This window comes from Heterocephalus glaber, unplaced genomic scaffold, assembly GCF_053883595.1.
Source record: "Heterocephalus glaber isolate CG9 unplaced genomic scaffold, H.glaber_assembly_v1.0 deba00001760, whole genome shotgun sequence".
NCBI lineage: Eukaryota > Metazoa > Chordata > Mammalia > Rodentia > Bathyergidae > Heterocephalus > Heterocephalus glaber.
Window position 1 is genome coordinate 7,244,206 of NW_028258457.1, and position 22,623 is coordinate 7,266,828.

At 47.8% G+C, this 22,623-nt stretch overlaps 1 protein-coding gene across 1 annotated transcript; it reads left to right on the forward strand.

The window, feature by feature from the left end:
• The first annotated feature begins 576 nt into the window (after positions 1-576).
• Positions 577-10,470, forward strand: Tnfsf14 (TNF superfamily member 14). The gene is made up of 5 exons (XM_004865629.3): positions 577-3,350; positions 4,146-4,782; positions 6,541-6,577; positions 6,842-6,883; positions 8,934-10,470. The coding sequence occupies exons 2-5, from the start codon at positions 4,564-4,566 to the stop codon at positions 9,359-9,361; spliced, it is 726 nt and encodes a 241-aa protein (XP_004865686.1). The 5' UTR covers positions 577-3,350; positions 4,146-4,563; the 3' UTR covers positions 9,362-10,470.
• Positions 10,471-22,623: the final 12,153 nt, after the last annotated feature.

Sequence of the window (22,623 nt, forward strand, 5' to 3'; positions counted from 1 at the left end):
TCACCTGTTTTTTAATGATAGTCCCATCTTAATCTGCTCTGTCTGCACCCTCAACTGTATCTGTTGGTCCTCACCTAGCCTACCACAGATCTCTTCCCCTGTCAGTTTACCGGTACCCTTTTTTTTTCTGGTCCTGCGAATGGAACCCAGGACCTTCACAATGAGCTGCATGCCCCGCCTTTTTTATTTTGAGACTGAGTCCAGCTGAGTCCCTAACTTAGCCAGGCTGGGCTGGAACTTGCAATCCTCTTGAAGCAGGCTTTCAGAGTGCTGGCTTGGCAGGCATGCGCCAACACGCCAGGCTTTTTACCTGTCTTCCTACCTGCACGCTTACCTGTGTCTCCACCAGCATCCTAAGTCCTGCTCTGCCTCCTCCTCAAACCCCCTGACCCTCTGTGGATCCTGCGTGCCCTTCTGCAGCTCCCCGCTCGCTGGATTTCCTGTCTCCCCTGCCTTCCCTGCCTTCCCTGCCTTCCACTTGCCCTGCTCGGCGGCGGCTCTCCTTCTGGTCTTAGATGGGAGACCACGGATGTAGACGTCCGGAAGGGGGCGCCAGGGGCTGCAGGCGGGGGGGGGGGAGGCCTATTTCCAGCTGATGCCTGGAGGGGAAGATGAGTCAGCAGTGGGGAAGGCGAGGGTGTCTGTGGTCGCATCACCACCACCCTGCGTAGGAGGACCCACCACAGCAGGGGGCAGGAACCACTCCTGCTCAGGGGGGAGGGGTCGTCCTGGAGGAGGTTTGTTGGTTTGTTTGTTTGTTGAGACAGGGTCTTACTAATTTGCCCAGATTGGCCTGGAACTTGCTATCTTCTTGACTCAGCCTCCCAGAGTGCTGATCTGACAGGTGTGCATTACCACACCTGGCTTGAAAGTGCATCTTCTAAAGGCACCTTTGGTCCGTCGGAGTCTGCGAGCATCCACTGCTGGGGGCCGGACCAGGCTTCTGGCTGGGAATGAGGTCATGGGGAAGCCCCACCCCCTTGCCGGAAAGTCAGGGGGCACAGTGCCTTCCCCTAAGACCCCCAGGCCCTGGAAAGCCCCCCTCCCAACTCCGGGAACATAGCGGACATTAAGTCACAACCCACCCCTAGTTTCTACAGCCCCCAAATGCCAAGGGCTCCTGTCCGGGGAAGCCCCCAAATACTGCATTCTCCATTCCTCATGGGGTATCCCCCTACTGCCAGATCCTCCCTGCACCACATTTATGTCCTTCCCTTTTCTTTGATATGGGATTTATAACATCAATTCTTTAACAGGCAGGGGCCTCTGGGGGTTTTGGGTTGTAATTTCACCCATCTGTAACTCTAGGTTATGGCCAGCATGGGTAGGAGCTTAACCTGAAATTGTGAAAGGGGAACAGAAAACAACACTTACAACAGTGTGGAAGCTGGGTGCGGTGGTGCTGACCTCTCTCTAATCCCACTACGTGGGAGGCTGAGGCAGGAGGATCCCAAATTCAAGTCAGACTGGGTAACTTAGCAAAAGCCTGTCTCAAAATCAGAATCCAAAGGGCTGGGGATGTAGCTCAGTGGTATAGCACATGCCTAGCATGTGAAGGCTCTGTGTTTAACCCCCTGCAGTGCAAAAATAAATAAACGAATGAATATTTTTTTTTTTGGTACCGGGGATTGAATTTGGGACCTTGCGCTTGCGTGGCAGGCGCCGGAACCACTGAGCTAAATCCCTGGCCCCCGAATGAGTATTTTTAAAGGCAGCATGGAATTGATTTCACAGAGGATGTTTAGGAAACGTAGGGTGGGGTGACGTCATAAAGCTTGCCCAGGTGGCTGGATCAGGTCCTCTGCATGCAGAGCAGTGCGGGCTACTGTTGTGTCGACTTAGCTAAACGGTGGTCCTTAGTCTGTGTGGCTGGCGAGGCCACATCAGGTAGGAGATGGCCCTGGGCACCGAGGGTGGGCTGCAGGCAGCACGTTGGGCCAGAGGCTGAAGTTCCTGAACGGGGGCTCTGCCCCAAGCCTTTGGCATGGGAAACAGAAACTCTGCCTCAGTTTCTGGCCTTTGGATGAGGACTGCAGCAGCAGCTCTTACCTGAAAGTGTCTCGGGGCTGCTGGCTTAGTCCATGGTTGTCATACTTGGCAATAGCCTTAAAACAGACCAGGCTCTCCATCTCTGTCAATCTCTTCTTTCCTTCCTTGTCTCTCTGGGTGTCTCTCTCTCTCCCTCTTGTGTGCTGATGTAGGTGTCCCCAAAGAGCCACCTCAGGAGACTGCTCCCGGCTTTGAGATGTTGGGCACAGAGTGACACAGCGACGCGGCACTAAGACCAGTGGAGACCCAGCTGCGACCCACTGGATGTCACTTGCTATCAGGGCCAGACTGGAGCTATTTTCAGCTTGGAGGGCTCTGAGGAGGATCCTCATGGAGCCTCATGCAGTGGCCACACCCGGTGGGAGGTCGTGTGGGCCACAGGAGGCTCTGTTTCCGGCTGCTGGATCAGGACTGACTCACCCAAGAGGGTCACGCAGGGTGGAGGGGCTGAGGGGACCCCAGTGTCAGCTTCCTCCTTTGCTGCAGGGACACCCAGATCCCGGCAGGCGTTTCTCCGTGCCCCACACAGTCCCTGGGCAGCGGTGAGGCCTTGGCCACCAGCTGGCTGGGAAGCAGGCACCAGGGCTGGAATGGGGACGGGGTGCAGAACAGTCTCCAAATCTCAGCAAGAGGCAGCCCCTGGAGCTGCTTCCGTGACGGTACAGAAAGAGGGGCAGCTGGATTTGGCCCACGGCAGTGATCTGCCAATCCCTGTCCTCTCAATGGGAAGTTCACTGGGAGATTTGAAGCCATGAGGTGACCCTGGCTGGCTTGGAGGTTTAAATAGCACATGCCTGTCATCCCAGCAATCTGGGAGGCTGAGGCAGGAGGATTGCAAGTTTGACCCCAGTCTGGACAACTTAGCAACTTAGCATGAGCCTGTCTCAAAAGAAAAAATAAAGAGGGCTGGGGTTGTAGCTCAGTGGAAAGGCCTTGGGTTCTTTTCTCAGTAACACACACACACACACACACACACACACACACACACACACAAATGAAAATTAAAAGGAGAAAAGATTTATTTTGGCTCATGATTTCAGAGGTTTATGGTTCTTGGCCAGGTAGCTTTTGGGTCTGTGGCGAGCTCGAACATCATCTCAGAAGTGTGGCAGAGCAAAGTTCCTCACCTCATGGGGACCTGGAAACCAGGCGAGGTGGGGGCTGGAAATGGAACATCTCCTTTCATTTCATGCCCCTACTAAACTCACTTCCTCCTACCAATCCCCAGGGCACTGTCAGCTGAAGATCAGTCTTTTAACACAGGAGCCTGTGAGGGTGAATTTCACACCCAACGGTGACAGGTGAGATGTGGGGGGACAAGACAGAGGGAGAAGGTCAGAGTGACTCCCAGGTCCCAAGCTTGGTTGGCGGAGTAGACAGTGGTTCCCTTCCCAACTGTCAGTTCCAGTCTTAAAAATCCGGAGCTGAGCACGGTGGCACACACCCACAATCCCAGCACCATGGAGGCTGAGACCTGAGTGTCTTGTTTTGAGCCCAATGATTTAGGCAGACCTTGTCTCAAAGAAGGGCTGGGAATGCAGCTCAGTGCAAAGACCCTGCCTGGATTCATTCTGCAGTACCAAAATAAATTTTGGAAAATTGAGGCATGGGTGTGAGCACACATGCTCACACAAATGCAAGGACCCACACATGTGCATGCACTTGTACATGCTCTTGCACACCTCAACAGGACACGAGTGCACACACCTGCATGCATACAGAAGTGCACACAAACACATGGAGTACATATGCATGTCCATGTATTGTGCACCCGCTTATGTGCACACACACATACGCATCCATGCACGCACATCTGAGTGCACACCACAATGCATGCACGTACACAGACACACGTGCATGCATGCTCACACTTGCACAGTACGCTCACACAGACACACGTGCCCACCCACAACTCCTTTCCTCCTCTCGAATTCCCACCGTCCCATCACCGTGTAAACAGTACCTAGTCTTTTCTTTTTTTTTTTTTTTTTTTTTTGGTACCGGGGATTGAACCTGGGTCCTTGCGCTTGCGCAGCAGGCAGTGAAACCACTGAGCTAAATCCCCGGCCCAACCTACTCTTTTCTTGTTCATCCAGGTCCACATCCGTGTCCCCTGGGTAGAAGTGAGCTGCCAGAATCAGAGACAGACTTTGTCCTGCTCCCTGCTGTGTCCCCAGAGCACACAGCGGTGCATGGTCCACTCCGCGAGGGAACCCAGCAGCCAGGAGGGGAAAGCTGTGGCCACCTCTCTCCCGTCCCCACCCGAGTCACATTTTCAGGTGGCTCTGGAAATTGTGCGAGGTCTATGAGTGACAGTGAGATGCTCAGGGGCCCCGGTGGGGGCACAGGAAGGAGAGCGGGCCGCGTGGGGAAAGGGGAGGGGCTGAACCCCAGCTCTAAAAGCGGCTGTGGAGCGCTCGGCGCCTTCTGCAGCGTGCAGAGCCCAGAGAATTGGGCAATTGTGGTTTCCTCCGAGCCCTGGAGCTCAGGCGCCTGAGGACTTGTCTGCGGGGCATGGAGGAGCAGGTCGTGGGGCCCTCGGTGTTTGTGGTGGACGGACAGACAGACATCCCGTTCAGGAGGCTGGGCCCGAGCCACCGGAGACAGTGCTGCAGCCCGGCCCGGGTGGGCCTGGGGGTCCTGCTGCTGCTCCTGGGGGCCACGCTGGCCGCGCAGGGCTGGTTCCTGCTGCAGCTGTACTGGCGTCTAGAGGAGGTGGTCACCCGCCTGCCGGTGAGTAGGGCCTAGGGCTGGCACTGGGGGGCCTCCTGTGACATTGCGTCCCTGTGTGTCCATGTGTCTGTGTGCTTGCAGGACAGAGGACATCCAGCCTGAGCCCTGAGGTGCTGCTGTCAGCCCAGCCTCTCTGGACCTCATTCTCCTCATCTATAAAATGGAGATGACAGTAAGAGTGGCTGTAGCCTGGTACGGTGGCACACGCCTGTCAGCCCAGCACTCTGGGAGGCTGAGGCAGGAGGATCGCAAGTTCCGTCCCAGCCTGGGCAACTTAGTGGCTTAGGGAGACCTTGTCTCAGAAATAAAAGGGACTGGGGATGGAGCTCAGTGTGAAGGCCCTGGGTTCAATCTGCAGTACTGCAAAAGAAGAGAAAAAAGGACTGGCCACTGGCTAGAAAGTGAAGTATGATTGGAGAGGCAGTGGTGGGTGGTGGCTGGCCCAAGGCAAGTGCTTAGCCATTTGGGGTGAAGTCCAAACACTGCTGTCATTATTAACCATGCCCTCCTGGGCCCAGCACTGGGATTCTCACTGTGTGAATGGCTCTCTCAGTCCACTGTCACCTGGCCATGGATGAGCCTATGTGCCACACGTGCGTGTCCCACGGTATGCACATGTGGTCTTGCCCTTTGGTGTCCCGGTCACTGTGTCCCGCCTCCTCACATCCAGTTCCAGTTCCTGTGTGTCCAGTGCATGGGTCCCACCGCCCATGTACTCACCTGTCACACCCCGAATGCTGATGAATGTATCTCTGTCTCTGGGTCTCTGTGTCTGTGGACCTGCATGGGTCCATAAATCACGTGTCTGGGCATCTGCATCCGTGTGTGTCTTTTCTGCGTGTCACTGCGGATCAGGTCTGTGCCGAGTCACACATCCAAATTGGTGTCCAGGTGTCTAGCCATCAGGGTGCCTGCGTATTTCCAAATCCCCAAATCCTAAATCTGAACTCTTAACTCCTGAAAAATTTGAAACTTTGCTAGCACGGACATGACACTCAAAAAATTTCAGATTTTGAGCTGGGCACAGTGGTGCGCACCTATAATCTCAGCACTCTGGGAAGCTGAGGCAGGAGGATCGAAAGTTCCAGCCCAACTGGAGTAACTTAATGACTTAGTGAGACCTTGTCTCAGAATTTAAAAATTGTGGGGTTTTTTGGGGGGGTTGTTTTTGGTACTGGGGATCGAACTCGGGTCCTTGCCCATGCGGAGCAGGCGGCAGAACCACTGAGCTAAATCCCCAGCCTTCAGAATTAAAAAATTTAAAAAGGGTTGGAGATATAGCCCAGTGTGAATGCCCTGGGTTCAATCTCTAGTACTGCCAAAAAAAGTTTCATTTTGGACCATTTTGGGATTGGGATTTTCAGATGAGGAATGCTCAAGTGATAAAATCTATACAAATGTTCCCAAATCCCCAGAACAAATCTGAAATATTTCTGGTCCCAAGCATTTTGAATAAAAGTCATCAACCTATTTAATAAACATTCTCCAGGGACTGTAACAGGCCTCACACACAATAATTCATTAAATCCACAGCAAGCAGTATTTGTAACTATGCCTACACAGAGAAACACGGACTGCTTTGGAGGCTGCTGGTTGGTGAGCGTGCGCATGTGTGTGCCTGTGTGTGTGTGTACCGGGCATGTGGCTCTGTACTTGTGTCTGAGGGCAGTGTCTGTGCCATAGTCTGGCTGTCTCATCACCGCGTGTCTGAAGCTGGGATGTGGCAGGTCCTCACCGTGGGCTCCTTCTGCATTTTAGGACCAAGACGCAGGGCCCCGGGAGAAGTTGATACAAGGTGAGTCAGAGTCCGGTCCCTAAGAAGGAGCACCCAGTTCCCATGCTGCCCCCACCCCCTCTGCCCCTTGCTCAATTCAGTTGCAGTTGAGCAACACCCAAGCCCACAGGTGCCCCTCCCCACTCCTGCTGCCTAAGAAGCAGAAGTTTGGGTCTCTCCGGAAGGGGTGGGGCAGACGCTGAGATGTCCCCATGATGACCCCTTAGGGGGCTGACCCTTATCCTTTATTGTTTTTGTCTCTGATCTCTGACCCTCTCTCCCCAGAGTGGAGATCCCAACAGACCAACCCAGCAGCGCACCTTACAGGTGAGAGGGCCCGTGGGTCCTGGTGCAGGCCGGGGCAGGTGTCCTGGGGACCAGACCATGCTTGATGTGCAGAGCATTTATTCATTCCCTCATTCAATATGCAATGTGATCTAAAACTAAGGTGAGTGTTAAAAATGTTTTAAAAATGCATTACAGTAAAAGACAAATTGCCATGAATCCCTCTCAAAACATTCCTGTGTAGGGAGCAGGGAAAGGGGACATTACCAGAACCTCTGCAGTAAGTCCTAGTCTCCTGTGAGCCACGGCAGCACACGGCGAATTACAGGAAAAGTAGAAAAATGAGACTGAGAAGAAGCTGAGCTTTGGGTCTGATCAGTGCTGCTCTGGGTGGCAAAGACAAAGCGGCGACCCCACCCCCACACCCGGCTTACCACACCTTTTATTCAGTACTCAGTGCATTGGGAAAAACAAATGTAACAAATGACTTGCAGAGAGTTCAGTACATCCTGCGTAAACAAGATGGTAACAGTCCAAGAACAATGAGGAATTGAGTAGATGTTTGTTCCTCCCAGGATGTTTTCAGCTCCCAGGATGTTTCTTGTCCTGGAGAATCACAGACAGCATCACCAAATCATTGAGGTCTCAGTTGTGACCGGAGGCCAAAATGGAGTTATGCCTCGGAATTGCATAGCTGGGCTGTAGGCAGGAGAACTAGGCTAACAAATGATTTTCCCCTAAAATTATGTAGCATTGCTTCCGACATTCCTGCTCACTCCAAGCACACTTATCCCATTGTTCTTGTCACTTTCTGAAACAGCTCTGGAGTCCTCTTTTGTGAGTGTCTTTAGTTGTGCGGCCATGGCTGCCTCGATGTCCTGAATCAACTCAAAATGCTAGCCTTTTTCCCATGCTGACTTTGACTGAGGAAGAGCCAGAGGTCACACCATGCCTGATCCAGTGAATAAGGTGGAATACTCTTGAAAGAAGACTCCAGAAGTGCTTCAGAAAGTGGCAGGACAATGGGATTTGTGTGCTTGGAGTGAGGGGGAGAACTTCGAAGAGGATGGAATGACAATATGTCTTTTATTATAATACACTTTTCAAATGTAAACATTCACTATATTTTGATCCACAGAATTGTCTAGCACACACAGGCTCTGGTGGCTATAAAAACTAGTCCCTATTATCCATGGGGGACCCATCCCAAGACCCCCTGGAACCACAGAGAGTAACAAGTCCTGTATATATTATATTTTTTCCTACCCATACATACCCACAATGAAGTTTAACTTATAAATTAGGCACAGGAAGAGATTGACAATAATTGATAACAAAATAGAATAATCGTGCCACTATCCTGGCATAGAAGTTATTTAAAACATGAATTGTTTGATCTGGAATTTTCCATTTAATATTTCTGTAGCACAGTGAGCCCATGGCATCTGAAAAAATGCAAAGTGCAACTGCAAATAAGGAGGGAGTAGTGCGTGTCTAATTTCATTTAATAAACCTGTCTCCAGTGCTTTCTGTGTCCTACCGTAGGACACTATTCATACCTGTGAATTTCACGATGTCCTAAGCAGATACTGTTACTGTCTCCATGTTCCAGAGAGAGAAACTGGGCCACACAGGGGTCCCATGGCTGCCAGCACTGCAGTGTGTTCTGCCTTGGTCCTTTGATTCTGCAGCTTTCAAGATTTGACATTTTCCCCAAGTGACTTAATTATGCTATGCCTCAAGTTACTTTGCCTCCCATGCTCTACCCAAAAATGTGGGTGAAATGAGTTAAGAATCATAATACACAAGTCACTTTGCTTCCCGGTGCCTCAGTTTCCCCTACCTGCAAAGCAGGGATATAGTGAATGTATCCATATACACAGCCTAGCACAGAAGTAGAGGATCAGACAGTGGCGATGACCAGCCTCGGGTCCCACAGCAAGAAAGAGACATGAGGGCCGGGGATTTAGCTCAGTGGTCCCGCAGCCTGCCTAGCAAGCGCAAGGACCCAAGTTCGATCCCTGGTACCCCCGCAAAAAACAAACCCAAAAATGAGACATGAGCTGATCAGGTCCCCCCCCCTCCCCGGCAGGGGCCAACTCCAGCTTGACCAGCCGTGGCGGCCCGCTGCTGTGGGAGTCACAGTTGGGCCTGGCGTTCCTAAGAGGCCTCAGCTACCGCAATGGGGCCCTGGTGACCACCAAGGCTGGCTACTATTACATCTACTCTAAAGTGCAGCTGGGCGGCATGGGCTGTCCCCAGGGCCTGGCCAGTGGCTTCCCCATCACCCACGGGCTGTACAAGCGCACGCCCCGGTACCCTGAGGAGCTGGAGCTGCTGGTGAGCCGACGGTCGCCCTGTGGGCGGGCAAACAACTCCCGAGTCTGGTGGGACAGCAGCTTCCTGGGCGGCGTGGTGCACCTGGAGGCCGGGGAGGAGGTGGTCGTCCGGGTGCCCGATGAGCGTCTGATCCGCCTGCGTGATGGCACTCGGTCCTACTTTGGAGCTTTCATGGTGTGAAGGAAGGAGAGGTGGTGGACTGGATGGAGAGACCTCAGAAATCCCTCAGGGGACAGACAACCTGGCAGCAGAGACATCGGCGGCCTCCCAGGGAACCCAAAACTCGGCAGGGGGACAGCTGGATGGATCCCTCCAGGACCATGATCTCAGCACCTTGAGGCTGAAGACCCAGAGGACCCTTCTGAGGACCCCCTCTCCCCCAGACTTCAGGCATTGCCACGACAATTCTAATGACAAAGACCTGGGGCTGGGGCACTTGCTGAGACTGCTCGAGACCCGGGCTTCTGTCCCCAGTGCCCCCCAAATTAAAGACAAGGACCCAAAGACTTGGGGGTCTATAGACCCTTGAGTATGAGATTTAGCTGATTTGCCTGATATTCAGGAAGAAGGGATGGGGGGGCTATTTATACTTTTCTTCCCAAGGAAAGTGGGATTCCAGGGATTTGGGCTGGACACTGGCAACTGTGTGGGTCTCCCCGCTGTCACAAGGAGGGTCAGGGGAACACTAGACATCAGGACTGGTCCACCTAGAAGGGTGGGTCCAGTGCCACAAACAGTCATAGCCAAGTCTCACCCCCAGGCGTGTGGTGTTGCTGGGGACCATGGTGTAGACAGTCCCACCTGGTGGGTTCTCAGCTGCCAAGGTGGCCTTGAGCCACTGGCTGTGTCCTGTCACTGAGAGGCACACGCAGCCCACGAGGACACCGCTGTCATGGCCCCAGCACATAGGAAATGCTTGCTGAGTATAAGAAAGGAGCAAAGGATGACTCGACAGTCACACCTGCCTTGTCATGGAGAATCTGTGACAAGCGGAGGAAACACAGAACACACAGCTCAGAGGCAGCGTCACACACACACCCCCAGCCACCCACCGGGGGTCGGAGTCACACTTGTCCCCGGACTTCACTTGGTCTCTGTGGGCTTCACATGCCAGGTCACTGCCAGCCCCGGGAACCCACATGAAGTCACAGTAACAAACACATGTCACACACACAGCCTGAGGAGCCTTCCTGGCTGGAACGGACACATCCTGGGCTCAGGACCAGCCCTTGTCTGTGGCCCATGGTCCCCTTGACCCTGGTCTTTGAAATAAACAGCAAACAGTTGCACTCGGTCCGTCTAGTTCTTGGGGGAAGACATTGGAGGAGGAAGATGGGATGTGGTTTGCAGGCCCAAAAAGCCCCAAGGGAAGGGGAAATGGACAAGTGCTGAGAGGCAGTGACTCACAGAGGGGAGGGATGAGCCCAGTGAGATCATCTTATAGATGAAGAACGTGGACCATGCAGGAAGCATGGGATAAACCAGACATCTCATGCCTGGCTTTCCACAACTCCAAGGAAGCGAAGGCTCTGTCCTACAAGGCACCTTATTGGTCACATCCAGAACAGAGTCAGTCTGCTGAGCCAACTGGAAGCTTGGAGTGAAGAGAGTGTGGGAAGATGGGAGAGGGGCAGATAATGATGTGCATTCAAATTTGTGGCTTATGCAAATGAGCATTACCACAGTGCGGCTGGAGTGAGGTCTTCGTTCCTAGAATCTGAGAATGGGAGATGAATTATTTGTTATTATTGGCATTCTTGGTATTGTTGTTAACATTGTTACACCATGCAGCAGAGAAGGGAACAGGCTTTACCATCTGAAGGTCCCGGCTTCCAAGTCCAGCTTACCCCTTAGTCACTGTGACCTTAAGCAAGGCCTTCCACTTCTCAGTGCCTCAGTTTCTTCATCTGTAAAATAGGGGAAGACAACTCAAGGGGAGACAACTCACTCCTTAGGTTCATTGTACAGATCAGGCATGGGAAAACTTGTTTGTTTTGACAACTGGTGCAGAATCAGAGGTCAGTAAGCATGCAGGGCTATGAGAGACTTAGACACATTAATAACATCTGTGGGGCTGTTCTCTGGCATCCTGTGTAAGTTGTATCATATGTCACCATATCTAAGCTCTGGGCAGGAACTACTATGATCCAGCTTTTAAGGGCTAAAATTGTGACCTGAGACTGGCCCTGAAGCCTCCCTCTACCAAGGGCTGGAGAGTCCAGAAAAGTTTCCCATTGCCTTCCCCGCCACAGGGCTGGTAAGAGGCAGAAGGGCCCCCAAGTGCCAAGCCCCAGCCCCCATTGGAGTTTCCTTTACGGTCATCACAGTCTTTCTGTTTCCCTTACTTTGATGAGGAGACCAAGGTAAGGGGACAGTGTATTTATAAAAGCCACCACCACCAGCCACCAACTTCTGCCTGGGGATGGAACCACTTGCTAAGTTTAGTCTCCAAAAATCATTCTAACAGGGGCTTTGCAGCCTTGAGGAGGAGGAGGACGGAGAGGGAGAAGTAGACATGAGTAAAGAAGGGAAGAGGTAGGGGTAGAAAGAGAGAAGGTGGCAAAAAGGAGAAGAAGGAGGAGAAGAAGTAGGGATAGAAGGAGGAGGAGGAAGAGGGAGGAGATGAAGACAGGAACATGAAGGAGAGAGTGAAAGAGGGAGAGGGAAGGAAGAGGTAGAAGGAAAGGGGGAAGGAGAGGGGGAAGAGATGAAGGAGAGGAAAAGATAGGAAGGAATGAAGAAGGTCTAGCTAGAGCAGAAGCTGAGACCTAGGGCCTGACTTGGTTCAGACGAAGTATAGGGACAGGAAGCCCCTAGCCCATGTCACTGACCTACTTTGCAATTTCTGAGAAGTTTATCTTCTCTGTTTCCTCTTTCACCTCTTGGGCCCCACTGGCAACTCTTCCTGAGGGCCTGCAGTCCAGCATCCTCACCCAATCCCGACCCCTGTGCAGGAAATACCTCCCCTTCTCTTCATTTCTTGCCAAGACCCAGAGGTAGGAGAAGTAAAGTGATGATAAACTAAATCTTTAACTTTATATTACCATACTAGGCTCCTCTCGCTGCATGTCACTGTGTGCAAACCCTGATATGCATCATGTTACAGAAGCACAGTGGTTCTCCCATGGAGCCAGACCACCTGAGTTCAAGTCCCTGCTCTGCCATTTCCCAAACAGGTGACCTTGGGCTCCATCCTTGGCTTCTCTGGGCCTCAGTTTCCTCATTTGTATAGGAAGACAGAGTGGCCTCTACCTTGATGCTCATTACTGTGAGATTAAGTGACCTGAATCTTTAAGTACTTTTACAAAGCTTGGCCTGCAGTGAGCTCTTTAATCCTTAGTAGCTGATCTTTTTGTAGGCATAATTTGTTCCCAAGGTTTGGAGAAGTGTCCATCAAAAGTCCTCATCCCACCATATGCTATCACCATTGTGTGCCTCCACAGGCCCAAAACAACAGGACCAACAGAGTATAGACTGGAATCTCTAAATCTGTGAGCCAAGACAAACCTTTTCTCTTTATACATTGATTGTTCCTGGTATTTGTTATAGTAACAGAAAGCTGACTAACACATTTATAATTATAATGAACATTTAAATTTTTGATCCTTCTCAGTTATTATATCAAAGGTGGTCTCATATGCATAGACCACATCTAGTCACTTGAATGTGTTTTTAAATAGGAATTAGTAGCCAATATTTAACTATGAGAAAATTCTGCACATTGATGATTCCAGATTTCTGGATTCTTTGGGGAAGGTGTAAGCTGGAACAACAGCCCTGCTGAGTAGAGGCAACTCCCTTTGTCACCCAGAAGCCAGTTCCTGATGCAACAAGGAACTGACCCTCACTTCCTTGGTCCTCAGATCATTGTTCCCTGGTACAAAAAAAAGTGGGCAAAAGCAGATGCTTCTTGTCTTGCATTGGGGTTAGGTCCCAATAAACCTACCATAACTTGAAAATAAATAAGTAAAAAAATGCATTGAAGAGTCGGAGCACAGTGACACACACATATCATTCCAGCTACTGAGGAGGCTGAGGCAGGAGGATCACAAGTTCAAGGTCAGCCCGGGCAACTTAATGAATCACTGTCTCAAAATAAAAAATAAGAAGGGCTGGGGGTATAGCTCAAAGGCAGTTGTTTCCCTAGCATGTGGGAGGCCTGGGTTCCATTCTCAGCACTGCAAAAAAAAATTTCATTGAGTACATTTAACCTACTGAAGAGCCTCTCCTTCCTACCCCTCCTTAGGACAATCACCTGACCAGAATCATCTGACACAGAGCCCATTTTATAATAAAGTATTGAATATCTCATTATTAAGTACCTGTGTCCAAAGGACACTGCCTAAAAGGGTCACTGTAGAGAATCAGCTGTTTGCGTGTAGCAGCCTGTCGATCGGGTCAGCCAGCTACCACAGTGTTACTGAGGTAGGATAGAAGAAATGAAGGCAGATACGAAGGAGACAAGGAGAATCATGATTTTAAAGCTATACTTTTGAGGAAAAACTAAACCATCACCACATAAAAGTCACTCAGTCCTTCTTCTCTTCCAGGAAACTCACTAAAAAATTTCCTAAGGGTCTTAAGAAGGCTGTAAACTGGGCGCTGGGCCTGGGCCTTTCACCTGTAACTTGTGCTCCCTTGTGCTGACCACATCCTCGAGAAAACTCACTGGGCAGTGGACAGCGGGGCTCACCTCAAACTCAGGCAAATGGTGTAATGGTGTGCTCTCTAAAGGAGCCTGGCAGATGGGAGACAGGAGAGAGAGAGGGCGGGGGGGAGAAGGCCAAGGTGGCAGGTGCACTGAATGACTCTCAGGTGACAAGTTTTGTTTTTGGTACTGGGGATCGAACTCAGGACCTTGCACTTGTGAGGCAGGCAGTGGCACCACTGAGCTAAATCCCCGGCCCTCAGGTGACAGTTATATTAACTGGGTCTTTCAAGGAGTAATCTCCCCTTCCTCTGAGGCCATTGTTCTTGTGTAAATAAAATGGGCTGTGTTGAGCAACTCCAGAGAGAAGTAGGTCACTGCTTACTCCCTGGGGACCCTCTTCATTTAGTTTGTTTTGAGACCTTGAGGTTTTTCTGAACTCTCACGGGGTTCTGACTCTGTGGGCCCTGGACCGTGTCAGCACACCCAGAGGATGGTACGCTCTCTTGAGCGAAGTTTGAAATCACAAGCTTGTGTGGATTTTATCTATAACTAATGAGTAAGAAAGTGAAAAAATATCACATCTTCTTTGCTTTTCAAGAAGCCCCCAGGCCTGCTGATGACCAAATTTCTGCCTAACAAAAACAATTTTTTTTACCATTTTTTTGTTTTTATGTTTTTTTAACCACAAAAATATACCGAGCTCCAGACCACAATGGGCCTCTGTCCCTCTTGAGGCCCAGCACTTTGTAAAAATGTGTACTTTTCTTTTTATTTGTTTTGTCTTGTTTTTATTTTTTATTAGCACGTGTTTGCAGTACATTGTGCTTACATTTTTTATGTAGGCTTGGAGCGTGTACATAACGCATCTTAATTCCTTTTGCATCTCCTTACTCTCCCTGCGCTCTATCTCTTGGTCCTCTTCCCATCTGAGAAAGATCTCTCTCTCTCTCTATTTTCAATAAGCCAGGGAGTCCAGAGGACTCCAGAAGCTGAAAATGCAGAAAAATGGATTTTTCCTTAACCTCCAGAAAGAACAGCCCCGCTGATAGCTTAATTGTAACCCAAGATGTTTAATTTGGGGTTTCTGACTCCCAGAACCCTAAGATAACCAGCTAGTGTTGTTAGTAGTGTATTGCAGCAGTCATAGTTACTACTGTGACTACAATTGCTCATGTTTCCTCAGTGTCGTGGTCATCTCAGACTGTGCCACACAGACAGTCCCTGACCTATGATAGTTAGACTTCATGGTTCTTTGACTTTAAACGGGTGTCTAAGGAATAGCCATTCAGCAGAAGCCACCCTTTGGCTCCTGTATTTTGGTCTTTTCTAGGGTCAGCAGTGTGTGGTACATCACTAGATGGGTTCCCAGGAGGATTCCCCAAAGCGAAATTGAGGAACCTTGGCTCACCCCACCCAAGGGTCAGGTTGCAGGTTTGCTGACATCCATCACAGAAGAATTTTCAAGACATGTTGGTAAGAGATATAAAGAGGTTTAGCAGGTAGAATTTTAAAGTTGAGTCATTTGTAGGAAAATGGATGCACCTTGAAACCACAGTGTTGAGTGAAATAAATCAGCCACACAAGCTTAAATGTCTCCTAGTTTCTTTTATATGAGGAAGCCAAAATATAAATAAAGAACAAAATGAAAGATTTGTTTTGAGATATGTTATCACCACATCATTACATTTCCCAGGTTGGGTTCAAACTAGCAATCCCCCTGCCTCAGTCTCCCAGAGTGCTGGAATTACAGGCCTGTGTTACCTCACTGAGCTCCTAAAGACTTTTTAAAAACTTTATGGAGAAATTTGTGAACATGCCCAAAAAAGGACAAGAAAATAGTCTCAAGAATACTCATAAACCTGGGCTTTATGGGAGGTTGGGTGGTTTCTGGGAGGCTGAGGCAGGAGGATTATGAGTTTGAGACCAGCCTAGAATGTAGTGAGACCCTGTGTCAAAAAAGCGAAAACAGAACACTCATCATTTATCACTGATTCAACAGTTTCAATGTCTTGCCATGCTGACTTTATCAGCTAATCCATTTATTTATTTTGATATTTCAGAATCATACCATTTCACATTCCCCTCAATATTTTCATCACCGAAAGGCCCAGGCCTTGGAGGTTTGGCTCTATTGAAAGGCAGGGGAATGTTTAAGAGGTGGGCCCTGGTGGGAGGTTTTATGCTATTGGCACTATGCTGTGAAGGGCATTGTGGGGCTTTGGTTTCTTTCACTTTCTTTCTGCTTCCTGGCTGCCCTGAGGTGAGCAGCTTCCTCTACAGCAAGTCCCCTACCGTTATGGTTTATATCTGGATGTCCCTCTAAAGCCTCATATGCTCATAGGTGGGGCTTTGGGGAGGTGATTAGCTTTTGTTGTTGTTATTGTTGTTGTTTTTTGGTAACAGGGATCAAACTCAGGACCTTGGGCTTGTGAGGCAGGTGGCAGCACCACTGAGCTAAATCCCTGGCCCTTGGGGAGGTGATTAGATCATAGGAGTGTGACAGTCATCAGTGGATTAGTCCACTGGTAAGTTTATAGCTAAACGTGATGTTTGGAGCTGGAGCCTGGTTGGAGGAGGTGGGTCACTGGGGGTGTGGCCTGGCAGTGTCTATTTTCTGCTCCCTTCAACTTCTCTGCTCAGCTTTCTTCCACCACATGCCTCCAAAGTGCCGCCTTCCCTTGGAGCTAGTCAACTATGGACTGAAATGTCTACAAACCGTGAGCCAAAATAAACCTTTCTTCCTTTAACTTGTTGAGAGTCAGATATTTTTCCCAGCAATGAGGGAAGTAACTAAAACACCCACTATAATATGCTACCTCACCAGCAATAGACCCAACCAGTCATGGACTGGGCCCTCCAAAACCATGAGCCTAAATAAAACTTCCCTTTTTTGAAGTTGATTACCCCAGGTATTTCCTCACAGTAACAGAGAGCTGATAGGTAGATAGATAGAAGCAGATGACCATGTATAGTTTAGAAACCATGCAGCCCAGTGTGGTGGCACATACCTGTCTGTCATCCTAGCACTCTGGGAAGTTGAGGCAAGAGGATCACAAGCTCAAGCCTACCCTGAACAACTTAGTGACTTAGCAAGACCTTGTCTCAAAATAAAAAATAAAAAAGGACAGGGGATGAAGCTCAGTGTGAAGGCTCTGGGTTCAATCCCCAGCACTGCAAGAAAAGAATGCAACCATGATCACACTAAAAAAATAGAAAAAATTTTTAATAACATCGATTTTCCAGAGACAAGTCCCACCTAGAGAGCATTTGTTCCCTGGTCTTACCCCAAATGCATAATTCATAGCAGGAGTCCATAAATTATAACCAAATTCTGTCTACCCCTGACTCTTATATAGCTCACAAGCTATGACTGGTGTTTACATTTCTAAATGGCTGAAGAAATGAAAAGTATAATGTTTCATAACACATGAAAATATCATGCAATTCAAATTACAGGGTCCATTAAACATTTCCTGTGGTTGGTTTTTTTGTTGTGTTGCTTTGTGGTGCTCCAGATGGAACCCAGGGCCTCACATATGCTAGGCAAGTTCTCTATTGCTGAGCTACAAACTCAGCCCACCATAAAAAGTTTTGGGCCACTCTTGTCTGTTTGTGTTGTCCATGGCAGCTTTTGCACTTTAGTGCCAGAGTTGAGAAGTTGTTACAGGGACTCATGATTAGCAAATCCAAAACTATTTAACATCTATCTGGTCCCTTACAAAAAGTGTTTGATGACCCTGGTTTACAAGATATGGGGAGAGGGTAGCAGAATGTGCAGTGATGTTCCAGAGGTCAGAGTGGCATAATCCCACTCACTGAGAAATTCTACAGAGTATATGGCCTGGTGTCCTCAATGGCTTGGAATACAGGGTGGAGAGAAAAATTATGTATAGATTTCTTTAAGTAAGAGATGCATGCAAATGTGTGGACCATGTTTGGATCCAGATTGAAACAAATCAACTGTGTTAGTCAGGGCTCTTCAGAGAACAGAACCACTGAGTAGAAGAGTATGGAGTCCTCCTCCACTGGCAGAGGACTCCTCAGCTTCACTACACTTTTTCCAAGTCTTTTCCTTCCTTTCCTTCTTTACTAGTATTGATAATGAAATAATGCACAACAAGGCAGGCTTTTGTTTGTTACCAAGCCATCAACCCCCTTGTTCTTTTGTCATATGATGTTCTGTTCAAACAATGTTACTGTTTGTACTGCAGGGTGTTCATACCTAAGGTTTCAAAAATGTTCTATTAACTCTGCCCTCCACCTCAATGAGGATGCTCTCCCAGTAGGTAGGCCCATCCCCCTACCCTGAAGATCTCTATCTAAGGTTGGTTGCGTTGCTATTCAGGACTCAGATTTCAGAGTACGAACTCCTCTGAGTCTGCCAGCGTAATAAAGAATCCCTCAATCTCTCTGAATGCCACTCAACTTCTTTACCACCAGAGACCTTCGGATAGTGGTAACACTTGACTGTAACACTTGACTGTAACACAGAGCTGTAACACTTGACTGTAATGCTAAGCTGTTGCACTTTTCTGTAACAGTATGTGTTTGCAGTACATGTTTACATTTATCTTGGTGAGGAAGTACATGTAGATAATACAGCTTGTTTCTTTTTTTATTTCCCTTCCCCTTCTCACCTGCCTCTCTCCCTCTGCCTCTAGATCCCCTTTCTCCATTTTCATTCTTTTTTTGTGTGTTACCAGGGATTGAACTCAGGACCTTGCACTTTTGAGGTAGGCATGGTGCCACTGAGCTAAATCTCTGGCCCCTCCATTTTCATTCTTGTTGTTATTACTCTTAGCTCACGTGTATGACATATAATGTTTACATTCATTGACGTTATTAGGTTCCTGTACATAGTATATCTTAGTTCTTCTTACTTTCCCTTTCCCTTCTCCTCCTTCTCTCCTCTCTCCCTTGGTCTCCTGAACCCTTTCCCCTTTGCAAGAGATCCATTCCCTTGACTCCTTCTATCCATCCTTTATTATTCTTTATCTGTACAGTACACCATGAATGCTTTTGTTTGGAAACAGTTTGGTTCACAAACAGAAGTGTTTGACAAGAAAAATTTTTTTTTTCTTTGCAAACTCTGTATTGGATGACAAACACAACCACAGCCATCTTTCCCACACAGACACAAACATGGCCATCTTTTCCAAAACCGTAGAACAAATTAAGTTAGTGAACCGAAGTATCACTGCACTTTGCCTCACTCAAATGAGAGATACCATATGGTATTTAAGTTGTGTATCTGGTTTATTTCACTGAACATTATATTTTCCAGGTGCATCCATTTTCCTACAACTGAATTTATCCTTCTTTATAGCCAAGTAGTATTCCATTATGTATCAATACCACATTTTATGATGAGAAATGGAAAAAATGGAAATAAAGTCTTTGTAAATAGGGAAGGGTGGAGGGGGTGAAGGGAGGGCTAGGAATGGGGAAAAAATAAGAACCAAGATGCATTATGTAAAGGTACAATTCCCAATGAGAAATGCAATTGTGTTGTATACCTACAATGTACCAATAAAAGAATTTAATTTTTAAAAATACCACATTTTAAAAATCCAATCTCCTGTTCATGGGTATACAGGCTGCTTTCAGGATTTAGCTATTATGAATTGTGTTGCTCTAAACATTAATGTACATGTATTACTGTACTATAATGTCTTTAGCTCTTTGGGGAAGATACCTAGAAGGGGAAGACTGGGTCATATGGAATTTCTAATTTTAATTCTTTGAGAAATCTCCATATTGCTTTCCATACTGGTTGTACTAGTCGGCATTCCCACCAACAATGTAGAATTCCCTTTTCACTACAGCTATGCCAGCATTTGCTATTCTCTGACTTTTTGATAAGTGCCATTCTTTCTGGTATAAGATAGATTCTTAATGTTATTTCTTTTGCATTTCTTCAATAGCCAGAGATGTTGTACACTTTTTCATGTATTTTTTGGCCACTTGTACTTCTTCTGAGAAGAGTCTGTTCACTTCAGTTGCCCATTTCTTGATTCAGTCTTTTATTTTAGGGGGTCTAATTTCTTTGAGTTTCTCATATATTCTAGACATTAGACCTTTGTCTGAAGGATAGCTGGCAAAATATTTTTCCCATTCTGTAGGTTGTATCTTCACTCTAATTGATTCCTTTGCTTTAAATTTTAAATTACTTTTGCAGAAGGTTTTAACTTTGATGTAATCCCATTTGTTGACTCTTATCCAATTGGGGTTCTGTTTTAAAAAATCCTTTCCTACACCTATGACTTCAAATGTTACCTATTTTATCTTCCATTGGGTTCAATGTTTCTGTTTTAATGTTTGGATCAAAGATCCATTTTAATATTTAGATGTTTGATCCATTTTGATTTTAGTTTATTGCATGGTGACAGATAAGGATCCCACTTCAATCTTCTGGAAACAGATGTTATATGCAACTTACAGCATCCCATTCTTTCCTAATCAGTGTCCTTAATTCAACAGTAGGGACCTGGTGAGAACTAGAATCCAATGTGCACTGTAATGCAGGGAATCACAGGATGAAATTCTGAGTTTGATTTTCATCACTGTCAGCCCTGATGCTGCAGGAGATAAGGCCTCCTTCAGGGTACACTTAGAAGCTGTCAGAACATTTCTGCAGGGCCTGAGCTGGGAGCTCAAATCCCTGAGTTCATCCTTTTCTTTCACCACATTGTCTAACAACATTGGGATAAACCAGCCAATCTCATTATATTCATTAGCTTTCCAAAAGTGCTGCACAGTACATAATACATACATACAGATGGTATGCAGATTCTTGCTTCTCGTAAGTGGTTGATCAGGAGTATCTAATGGTGATATTTTGCAAATCTCTATTGCCAGCTGACTCCACAGACTATCAGTTCATGGGGATTTCTCAATCTAATCAAATTAGAGAGCTAGTTCTAGAAATCTCAGAACCAATTTGGAAAGTTCACCTTAAAATTCTGATCTTCAGGGCCGGGGATTTAGCTCAGTGGTTTTGTTGCCTGCTGCGCAAACGCAAGGACCTGAGTTCAATCCCCGGTACCAAAAAAAAAAAAAAAAAAAAAAAATTCTGATCTTCTGAAACTTCAGTAACAAAATGAGAGAGAGAGAGAGAGAGAGAGAGAGAGGCAAGATTGAGAACGAGACCCAAGAAATCGAAGGAAAATTTTTAAGTCTGTGTCTAAAAGCCTGAGAAGAGAGTCACTGGTCTAAGTTCTACTCCAAGTCCAATTGGAAAACCGGTGTTTCAGCTTGAAGGCAATCAGGGAAAGAGAGAATTCACTATTCATTCTTATTTAGCCTTTTATTCTATTCAGGCTGTGTGAGGATTGGATAAGCCCTACCCATAATGGGGAAGATCATCTGCTTTCCTTAGCCCATAAGCTCAGATGTCCATCTCATCCAGAAATACCCTCATGGGTGCACGCAGAAATAGTATTTGAGAAAATATCTGGAAACCACTGGGACTCAGTCCAGCTGACACATGAAATCCGCCATCACACTGATCATAAAGAGACACCATTATAGCAATTGTGGAAATTGAACATTGGAAATTTTCCAGCAGAGAACTGATATGATTAGATCTGTAGTTTGGAAAGACACCCCAGCTGCTCTGGGAGAAGAAGGAGCTCAGACTTTCTCCAAGAAACTTTACTCAAATCCCACCCATGTACCATTTCCCCATTCCTGGGTCCCAGACCAGACCAAGCAGAGCTAAGAATGTCAGGTGTGTCTGTGACTCCTCTACCCAGGCCAGCGGACCCCCAAGGGAAGACCTGGAGATTGGTTATTTTGGGCTTTTCCACTCCAGAGAGGAGTTTGAGGGAAAAAAAACCTCTGGAGAGAGAGAGAGAGAGAGCGCAAACTAGCTCAGTGGGGTGAGGCTATCTATGTGAGGCAGAATGACAGGAGAATGCAAATGCAGGGTGATGAATTCTGGTGTCACTTATAGGCAATAGGGAGACTTGACTGTTAACTCCGCAAGGAGCAGCCCTGAATGGCAGATGGGATTTGGTGGTGGTGGGGGACCCAGCTTCCAATCCAAGGCATGGGGCCGGGGATGTAGCTCAGTGGCACAGCGCCTGCCTAGCAAGCATGAGGACCTGAGTTTGATCCCTGGTACCAAAAAAAAAAAAAGTTTCCAATCCAAGGCATCATTTACACAGTCTCCCACAGGTCTCCAGTGAGAATGAGCCCTGAATGCCCATAGCAGACACCTGTCCTGTCCATTAATGCACCCTGGATTGGTCTTCCTCACACCCTCCTCCTCCTGGGGTCACCTCTAGTACGAAGACCCAATAATTCCCAACTCCTGGCATCTACAGCTTTATACAGTGTCCTTCTCTTGAGTGTGGGCAGGATCTGATTAGCATGAAACCAAGAAGAGATTGCAGAGGTGATGAGATCTTACTCCCTTGATTACGTTGCCTCATGTAAGGCTCTTACCTAAGTCGGATGTGGTAGCACACACTACATTCTACATTCTTAATCTAGATTCTATATTCTTGAAAAATGAGAAAAGGGAAAATCAGTTGTCTCAGAATTCTTAAAGGAAGGCATGCGTGGTGGTGCATGCCTGTCATCCCAGCACCCTGGGAAGCTGAGGCAGGAGGATGCCAAGTTGGAGCCCATGGTGGGCAACTTAGCCACTTAGAAAGACTCTGTTTCAAAGTAAAAAATGAGAGCTGGAGATTTAAATCAGTGCAAAGGCCCTGGGTTCCATTCCCATTACTGAAAAAAACCCCAAAAAGCCCCCCCAAAGACTGTATTTTAACAGACTAGAGTGAGA